This window comes from Mus pahari, chromosome X, assembly GCF_900095145.1.
Source record: "Mus pahari chromosome X, PAHARI_EIJ_v1.1, whole genome shotgun sequence".
In the NCBI taxonomy this organism is placed as follows: Eukaryota; Metazoa; Chordata; class Mammalia; order Rodentia; family Muridae; genus Mus; species Mus pahari.
In genome coordinates, this window is record NC_034613.1 from 63,703,086 (window position 1) to 63,713,599 (window position 10,514).

General features: G+C 37.2%; 1 protein-coding gene across 1 annotated transcript in view; it reads right to left on the reverse strand.

Moving 5' to 3' along the window:
* Mpp1 (membrane palmitoylated protein 1) overlaps nt 1-10,514 on the reverse strand; it is a 23,030-nt gene that overhangs the window by 4,128 nt on the left and 8,388 nt on the right. The window contains exons 5-9 of the mRNA XM_021187982.2: nt 9,446-9,514; nt 4,580-4,776; nt 2,881-2,987; nt 1,067-1,147; nt 269-349 (exon numbers count right to left, since the gene is read on the reverse strand). Of these exons, the coding sequence (XP_021043641.1) occupies nt 269-349; nt 1,067-1,147; nt 2,881-2,987; nt 4,580-4,776; nt 9,446-9,514 (535 nt within the window). The remainder of the gene's footprint in view (nt 1-268; nt 350-1,066; nt 1,148-2,880; nt 2,988-4,579; nt 4,777-9,445; nt 9,515-10,514) is intronic.

The window sequence follows — 10,514 nt, forward strand, 5'->3', positions numbered from 1 at the left end:
CCTCCCTCCCTCCCTCCCTCCCTCCCTTACTTCGCTCTTCAATGTGGATTCCAAAGACTGAAATCAGGACCTCATACTTTCCAAGAACTTTACTGACAGAGTTATCTCCCCAACCCCCCAAAACTTTCAGTTTTCATGATTAAACATATAAAATAAAATAACAAGAACAAGACCATGTGACATTTCAGAAAAACACTGATTCTAAATTTTGTAACAGGACATTTCTTAGGCATAATGTTCCCCTTCAGGGCTCCTGAGAAATACTTACATGGGGCAGGGTATGCAAACTTCTCTGGATTCTGACTGAGCAGAGCATTCTTAATATGGCTACGACCCACCCCATTGGCTCCTGTGTGAGGATAAAGAAAGGCTTCCATCACTTTCACTCAGAAACATGGGTGGGGATAAGACAAGGAATGGGAGATGGATTTCTATATCCCAGTACTCAAATAGTTTGGTGTTGTAACAAGGCTACAACTGAGTCATTACAACTGTCAAGATTTGGGGCCACCAAATAGCTTCAATTCCGTTGTATCCATTTGAGTGGGAAGTCATTCTAAGGCCTAAGAGTTAAGATATGGAACATAATTGCTATTTCTACAGAGGAATTAGCTACTGGGGAGTTTTCTTTTTATTTCCTAAGCCATCCAAACAGGTAGACAAAGAGCAAACTTAATATAAAAGAATTATGTGCTAAAAACAGTAGAAAAACTTGTAATATGACGTGGATCCAGATAGATTACTTGTAGGATCCAGAAGTTCTTTATAACTATGTGAAGTATCTGAGAGACCACACTACATATCTTCCTCACTGCCTTTCCTGAAGAAGGGTGGACACATAACATGGGATTGGAAATAAAGACAGGCCGGACGTGGTGGTGCACGCCTTTAATCCCAGCACTCGGGAGGCAGGGGCAGGCAGATTTCTGAGTTCGAGGCCAGCCTGGTCTACAGAGTGAGTTCCAGGACAGCCAGGGCTATTCAGAGAAACCCTGTCTCGAAAAACCAAAAAAAAAAAAAAAAAAAAAGGAAATAAAGACAGAATTGTGCTCTTGAATTAAAATACCGATCAACACCAGGGTCTTCCTCTTGAATGCAGGGAGCCGAACAACTTCCTCATAGGAAACAACATCCAACTGGTCAAAAACTAGAGACAAAGAAAATCAAATCATATTAATTTTCAGAGGTGGGGTGATAAAGCACTGCCTGGGGTTAAGGAGTTGACACACTTGATCCAGCAAGAAGGGAAGGTTGGGTGTGGTGGTACATGCCTACAATCCTAGGTCTGAGGCCTTGTCTACAAAAAGTAAATAAAATGCAGGGAGAGAGAACATGGACATGAAATCAGAGGGGGGTTGCTGGGAGGGATGCTTAGATATTTATATGTGATGAAGAATGCTATATAATAAAGTAAAGCAGAAAGTATTTCCTATGAAAATTCTGAGGAAAGGACTGACATGACCCCATTTTAATTCTGAATGAACTATCTAGAATGTTAGGTAAGAAACAAACTGCAGGGGCTAGAGTTTAAGCAGTGAGACTGGACACACGAAACTCCAGCTCACTTCCATGACTATGCTGTGAAAAACAATTTCAAGAAGAATCCAAACTTACTGAGGAATAATGTTTTGCTCATTGAATATGCTAGCAAAATGGCTGTAGCAGCTAGAGGAGGTGCTGATAACAAACTGAAGAACAGGATTTGAGAACAGGCTCATTCTGTATTACATACATGTGTTCCTTTTAGGTTTATGATTTGATTTTCTCAGCATCTGAACTTTTTACATGGGTCGGTAGGCTAATCATTAGGATTCTGATTTTATATGCTTTTTAAAAATATTTTTATAACTCTATGTTCTTTTCTGTATCCCTTTGAACTGACCTTTTCAGTCTCAGTACTGTAACAGTTCTGTATCCCCAACACAGATTCCATCTCTCTAGAGCATTTAACTTGGGTGTCTCACAGCCACTTAGAGCTCAATCAATAGCATCACTGTAAACCTTCTAACATTCCTTATTTTAGAGAAAAGAACAAATATTGACCCAACCATTCAAGATGGAAAAAGGGATCTTAGACAAACACTCCTCTACTCCTTCACAGATGCCTTGGCCATGGTAGCTTCAGGTTCTTTGATTTGTTCTTGCACCTGTCACTGTCTCTGAATGCTCCCAGCAAGATGGAAACATTAAATAAATTATAGATTGGTATTCATTTATTATCAGTAATCCACTTGAAATTCAGCCCTCCATATTCATGAGCCCTGTATCCTCAGATTCAATCACCACAAAATGAAATATTTTGCATCTATATTAAACATATACAGACTTTCTCTTTCATTATTCCCTGAACAATATACTACAATTATTTATACAGCATTTTCATTGTATTAGAAAAATCAAGATTTTCTTTTTCAGTCATAGTCTCACTATGCAGTTCTGCCTTGCTTAAAAATTTCACAGGAGGATATAAATAAGTCCTACATAAATTCTATACCCTTTTTTGAGGGTGTTGAGCATCTGTTCATTTTGATAACCACTGGGTACTGGAACCAGTCCTCTGTAGATATTGAAGTTGGTGATCAGCAGAATAAAGATAAGTATGGAGAAAAGTCTGGAAGACTTGATCAGTTGGGTACTTGAGAGGTGAAGTGATGAGTAGGTGTGGACAGACCACTAGCTTTCCTGAACATGTACTGGCATTGTCTCTCTGACAGCATAAGTTTATGAATAAAATGAGTAAGGGAAAGTCAAAAGAAATGGCACATTTTCTATATACTATACATCCCACTATGTACTGCATCCTCACCTCTTTCCTTCTGGTTAAAGAGGTGGAGAAACACTAATGCTACCTGGACTCTTAAGGAGACACAGAAAACTTACTGGAACTGTGCTTAGCCAGGTACTTGTCTTTATACTTCTTCTTCTTCCCAAAGGGACTGCAACTTGGAGCTTCACTTGGAGCAGATTGAGCCACACTTGCCACTCTCCTGTGAAGAACAGATGACTAAAACTCAGTAGTAGGTCCTCAGTGTAAAAGCCTGTGAAAGACTAGGCTACTTCCTTTCTTTTCTGTAGTTAAGTTTTGAGACTGACCCACTTCCTTGACTCTAAAATTCTTAAGGCAGAGATGCCCTCACACACTTCCCTTCCTTTCTTCTTCATAATTTTATGTGGTCACCCAGGCACCAGGCAGTGCAAGTGTTTTCAGAAGGAAAAAGTAATTTCCTCCCCTTAGTGCAGCCTGATTATTCTTCTACCTTTGAGGTGAAACCTGGAAAATTGGGCTAACACTCAATTCATCATAAGAAATATATTATCTACAACAACTTAATCTATAAATAAAGCACACAGAAATCATATATATGACTGAAACAATAGCTTCAATAACAACACCACCTATTACTGTGTAATCTATACTGATGTTTCTATGAATCATCTTTTTGTTTTTTAGCCAGGGTCTTAATATGTAGCCCAGGTGGCTTTGAACTTGCCTCAGTCTTCTGAGCACTCGGAATTACAGGCCTGAGCTACAGTATCTAACTCTCATTTTTAAAAAAATGTATGTTGTAGTCTACTAAACTGATTTCATGCCTCATTAGTAAGCCTCAGTTTCACTTTGTTCTCTCCTCAGTCTTTGTTAGCTATCTGCATTTCCTGATCTTACTGTTTTCTTCACCAGGTGTTAGCTCTAAAAATGGCCCAGACGTTACAGACAGCATGCTCCAGGTTTTGACCACCATCTTGCAGGTTTGCACTGTATTTCTTCTGTTGTTCTAATGGTAAACATTTATTTATACAAATCACAGCCTGTAGTTAGGTGCTTTTTACAATAATTGGAAATGAGATCAAGCAGAACTCTAACTTCAAACTAAAGGTCTGTATATGTTTGCAGGGCTCACCATTTGGCACTGGATAGACAGCTAAGTGGGTTGTACTTACATATTTAGGAATTTGTATATTAAAAATACACACACACACACACACAGGAATGTGTGTGAATTTTGAAGAGGGCAAAGAAGGAGATATGAAAAATTTAGAAGGAAGAAAGGGGATAAATGATATAATTATATTATAATCTCAAAAAAAATAAAAGAAATAGGTCTGGTACAGAAACTTACACTCTTTGAGGTTGTGATGTCATTTTTCTACAAGGAGGTCAACAATTAATATGGATTTTTTTTTTACCACTCTATGGTCATGTGTGGCAGCCTTTCACTAAGTCAGCAATCTGACTGGAGGATAAGAATCTGCATAAAGGACGCATACTTAAAATGGGACTGTTTTCAGAAGTTTTCTTAGAAACAGTACTGAGTGATTGAAGGGATATAGGAAACAAGGAATAGGGCTCTGTAACTGGTAAGAGTGTTTAAGGAAACAGGCAAATAAAAGGCTCCTTTCCCTGAAACAAATATCCTTTCAATGAACTGTATCAACTCCTGTGGGTCCTTCCTCATCTATTATGTAAAGAAAACTAGAACATATGTTTAGGAGATATGGAAAATATACGCAAGACAGCAGATTTCTGAATCTAAGCAATTAGCTACCTGCAGGGGCTTTCCACCAGTACAAACATGCTCACCATTCCTGTAGCTCAGGAGAAGGGATTAATCCTGCAGACTCTTTGGAAGAGCCCTCCACCCGCCCCTGCCACCAATTGCTGTCATCTTTGTTGATTATCTGGATAATGTCTCCAGTAACAAACTTCAGTCCTGCCTCCTTGCAAGGGATAAGGTTGTCCTTTTGGGGATCATAGTCAAACTGTGCTCTCATGAACATCTGTAAAAGAAGGCAAGTAAGACCTCAGGAAAAACACTAACATTAGAGCATGTACATAAAAAGTCCCACTATAGGAAATGAGTAAAAATGAGGCAAAATGGTAGACAGGCACCCACATATGTGCAGCTGGATTGTTCAAGTGTTCTTAAGTACATACTATTGTGTTTGCAGAAGAATCAAAACTGATCTTTTTAACAAGAAGACATTTCTCATGAAATGCCTTTCTGGGTCCATCATGTTGTCAGCTATTGAATCTGAGTTGTTCATCTCAGAGTACTACTCTGAACGCTGCTACCATCCGTCTGAAGATACTCTCAAAAATATGGTAAAGTTGATATACCTTTCTCTACCTCTAGAGAAAGCAATATGAATGTGTCCAGCATCTTCAAATGTTGACATTCTTTGCCCTACCTTCTATCAAACTATGTATTTATCTTATATAAATCAGGCTTATGTGGATAAGTATGTTTATCTCAGCATTATTTACAAGAGCAAAGTACTGAAAACAATTTTATTTCCTAAGACATTTTAATTTATCTATGATAAAAAAGTAGCTGCTAAGTATATTACCATGTAACATGAAATCCCAATTTGTAGAAGAATATCTAATGCCCTTGGCAATCCTGATAACATTATGTGAAACAAGAACATTAATAAACAAAATAATAAACAAAATACCTAGAATGGTCAAAATTAAAAAGAAATGTTTATCTTAGGGAAAAATGACTAGAAGAAATTATACCAGAATTGAATACTGATCTGGAAGTGTAAGCTGAAGTAAACACTCTCCTCCCAAATTGCTTTAAGTTAGAAGGTTTTATCACTGCAACAAAAAGAAAACTCAAACACTGGTTATCTGTAGTAATAACCTTAAGGAGCACAAATATAGCTCAAACAAGGGAAGAAATAACAAGGAGCAGAAAGAATTTTAGCCCACTCCTTTAATTCCAGCAAGCAGTTTCTATGAGTTCTTGGTCTACATAGTGAGTTACAGAACCACATAGTAAAATCCCATCTCCATAAACAAAACAAACACAAACCAAAAACAACTTACTAGTGAAGATCCTAAACTTACGTAAAAGGTTTTAGTAGGATATTGTGATAATTAGGTATGGCTGTACACCCATGTAACCAGCAGACAGGGGCACACAGGTGAATCTCAGAAATTTGCTGACCATTCAGCCTAGCTGAAATGGTGAGCTTCAGGTTCAGTGAGAAACTCTATGTCAAGGGAATAAGACAGTCGAGTGGCAGAGCAGGATATCCAGTGTCCTTCCTCCTCTGTCTCTGAGAGTACACAAAACCCTATACACATGTGCATATGTATACACACACTCAAAACATCTTATCATGAACAATTTCACACCAAAACATTTGATAAGACCTGGTGGTTTATTTGTTCTTCTTTGGTCAAATTTCAAAACTGTTGAAGAAATAGGTTATTCTCATACAAATACAAATAACAAAAAATCTAGAGTCTCCCAACTTATAACCATAATACCCAAATCTAATGAGATTCTTCTGGTCTCTCTGAGGATCAGGGATATAAAAAAAATCCAAAATGAAATATTAGTAAATCAAACACGGCAATTCATCATAAGGATAAGAAGTCACAATCAAGCAGAATCTAGTTTAGCAACACAAAGGTTGTGACATTAACATAAACATAAAAAGTAGAGAAAAGCTGGGCAGTGGTGGTGCATGCCTTTAATCCCAGCACTTGGAAAGCAGAGGCAGATGGATTTCTGAGTTCGAAGCCAGCCTGGTCTACAGAGTGAGTTCCAGGCTATACAGAGAAACCCTGTCTCAAAAAAACAAACAAAGAAAAAAAAAGTAGAGAAAAAAATCACATGATTTTGTCACTAGGTACAAACAAAGAAAAAATTTAACATCCAAACATTATTAAAAATTTAATGAACTTGTAACAGAAGGGTGCTCCTTGAGACTAATAAATACCTTCAAAAACCTTACAGCCTGTGGCTGGAAGGATGGTTCAGGTGACAACTACTTCTCTTTCAGAGGACCTGAATGTGACTCCCAGCACCCATATCAGGTGGCTCATAACAAGCTCCAGGGGAATCTTGATACTTCTGACCTCTGTGAGCACCTGAACTCATATGCACATATACACACAGAAACACATAATTAAAATAATACAAACAAGTAAAAAACCCTGCAGCAACATACTTTACAATGAAATACTAAAACTTTGTCTTCAATATTGAGAAATAGAGAAGGATCCTGCTGTTATTTTGGATACTGTGAAGATGTCTTTTTTCCACAAAATGATATGGAGATTTAACGCAAGGGTAAATAAATAGACCAACTATACAGAATATGCCTACATATATGACATGATAAAAGTGATGGTACATATAGTATGAACAGGATGTTTATTCTTAACCTCTTGCTTTACAATATCCTACATAAAAATTAATTCAATTCTACATGCACTTAGAAGAAAATATAAAAGAATGCCCTTTCCACCCTGTAGTAAGTAAAAATAAATAGCCCTCTTCTGGTGTGTCTGAAGACACTGACAGTATACTCACATACATTAAATAAATAAATAAATAAATAAATAAATAAATAAATAAATCTTTTAAAAAAAAGAAAGTAGGCCGGGCAGTGGTGGCTCATGCCTTTAATCCCAGCACTTGGGAGGCAGAGGCAGGCGGATTTCTGAGTTCAAGGCCAACCTGGTCTACAGAGTGAGTTCCAGGACAGCCAGGACTATACAGAGAAACCCTGTCTCGGAAAAAGAGAAAGAGAGAGAGAGAGAGAGAGAGAGAGAGAGAGAGAGAGAGAAACAAAGAACTTCTTTAAAATAAATAAATAAAAAATATTCAAGTGGAAAAAATATATAAATGGTAAATGGAGCAGTCCCCAATTATCAGAGAAATACAAATGAGAATCACAATGTAATACCACCCCGATCATGGTCAAACAAACAAAACCAGGCAATTCTAAGTTTTGATGAAAACATGGAATAAGTAGAAGTGTCATATAATCATAGCTGAGAATATAAAATGGAAAACTACTTTCAAAAGATGCCTGGGCAATCTCCTAAAATCAAACATACCTATGCCTTAAAGTCCATCAATTCTACCTACCAAAGTAAAGGTATAATCGCAGCACATTTATACGATGAATCAGAGAAACTGAATCACCTACTGCAATAAGCAACATGGATGACTCATTTAAATATAGTACTGAATAAATGCAATGAAAAAGAAAAAGGAATAAAGGTCTGAGGAGACTGCTCAGTTGAGTTGGTAAAATTCCTACTATATAGTTCAATTTATATAAATTTCAAAATGGGGCAAAACTGGAAGAAATGAGATAAAAAGTCATAGATGCTGGACATATTCTGCCTTTTGAATTGGGTGCTGTTTACAAGGATGTTCTCAGTTCATGAATTTAACCAGTTTTATACGTGTGATCTATTCATTTTGTTATATGTATTAACACAAACAGCAAAAATCTCACACTATAGGTAATAATAGAAATTTCAGGTTTGATATTAGTATTTATTTTCATTTCTTTTTTTACTCATATGTGTTCAGTTACCTGTGGAGGCCAGAAGAAGGCAACAGATCCCCTAGATCTAGTGTTACAGACCACTGTGAAGTACCCGATGTGGGTACTGTCAATCAAATTAATGTCCTCTGAAAGAGCAGCAAATTCTCTTAATCTGAAGCATCTCTCCAGCCCAAGGTTTGGTATTTTAACCTTTTTGCACATTCATTTGCCAAGGTCCTGTCCCATCTATTCCTCTGCTACTAATAACTTGTTCCTATCATTTCCAACATTGTCTTCTTCCTCAAAGAAAAAGGAATAAAGGGCTGAGGAGACTGTTCAATTGAGTTAGTAAAATACTTGCCTTGTATGTACTTTGCAATTGAGTTTGACCCTCAGAATTCACATTAAAAAGCTGAGCCAAGTGGCTCAGAGCTGGGAAGGAGAGAGACAGGAGGATTCCTGAGGCTCACTAGCTAACCAACCTAACCTAATGGGTAAGATCCAGGCTAGGTTAGGTGAGGTGGAACTTTGTCTCCAAAAAAAAAGGTGGGGACTGAGTGAGGTAGCTCAGTTGATAAAGTATCTACCACACAACCATGAGAACCTGAGTTCAGATCCCCAGACTATATCTAAAAAACTGGGCACAATGTGTTGCCTGTAATTCCAGTATGGAGAAGAGGGTCAAGGAGAAGAAATAGGTGAATCCCCGAAGCTCATTGGCCAACCATTCTAGCCAAATCAATGAATTTCAGGTTCCTTGAGAGACACCTCTCAAAAAAAAAAAGGTAAAGTGAGGTTAATATGAACCTCTGGTCTCCACACTCATATACATACATGTGCACAAGTGCACATACATTTATACTCATAAGAACACCCCAACAAACACATAAAGATGGATGACACCCAAGGTTGTCCTCTGCCCTCTATACAAATGCACACATGAACAAGCATACAAGCACACACAGACACAAGGAAAATAGAGAGAAAATAAAGGAGATGACAGAGTGGACAATAGGATAATAGGATCCCAAGTCAAGCAACCAAATACCTGTGAGAGATTCAGAATTTAAAGTTAAAGAATCATGTAATTTTTAACAAAACTTCAAAGAACACAAAACAGCACAACAGAGAAAATGGCACTATATACCTGTAGTGCAGGAAGACGACTCTGCTGATTAGGAATGACTTTTAATGAGATCATTCCTTTGGTTTCCTTCTATTAAGAAAGAAAAGAAAAAATGAGACTGTAACAAAAACTAACCGGAGGGGGGGGGAGAGATAGGGTTTTATAAAGTCAGGGTTTTCACTACAGAACCATCTTGATAGTTTAAGATTTGGTCAGATATTACCTCTTGAACCATGAGATTGTCATGTACTTCACACATCAGCATAACTGAAGACACAAAAATAATAAAGCAATAGAACATTGCAAATATTTATAGTCACGTGTTTCTTTTTGTTTTTGGTTTTTCTATATAGCTGAGGCTGGCCTTAACCTATGATCCTTCTGCCTCAGGCTCCCAAGTCCCATCACAACTGGAAGTAGATACAAGTTTAACTTGTTATTGTCCTCCTAAGAGCTTTTATTACAGGTGTGAGCTATATTGCATTCAGTTCAACGATTTATTTTGTAATTTTGTTACCATAACTACAGCTGATCATACCCTCTCTTTTTTCTTACAATTTAAATAATAAAAATATGTATAATATCACATACAAATGTTTTCAAATTATGTATATATCATATAATGACTAATAACATGCATTACTTCACAACTTATTTTTGTTGTGACAATACTGAAGATATACTCGCTTAGCATTTTTCAAGAATATAATCCATAGTTATTATACATAGTTCCATGATCCCCACCCATTCCCAGACCCTGATCAGCACCATTTCACTCTCTACTTCTACAGGTTTGCCTTTCTTGATTCTACGTATATAAGAGTTTATATGATGACTACCTTTCTGGTCTGGCTTATTTATATAATGTCCTCCTGGTGCACCCATGTTGTATCAAATAAGGGATTTCCTTTTTGTATAAGACAGGACAGCATTTCATAGTGTGTATATACCATATATTTTTAGTCCATTGGACCACTGACTCCATAGCTTGGCTATGATGGATTGTGCAGTAGTAATTGAGCTGATTTTTTTTTGTTTGTTTTTTCAAGACAGGGTTTCTCTGTGTAGCCTTTGCTGTCCTGGAACTCAC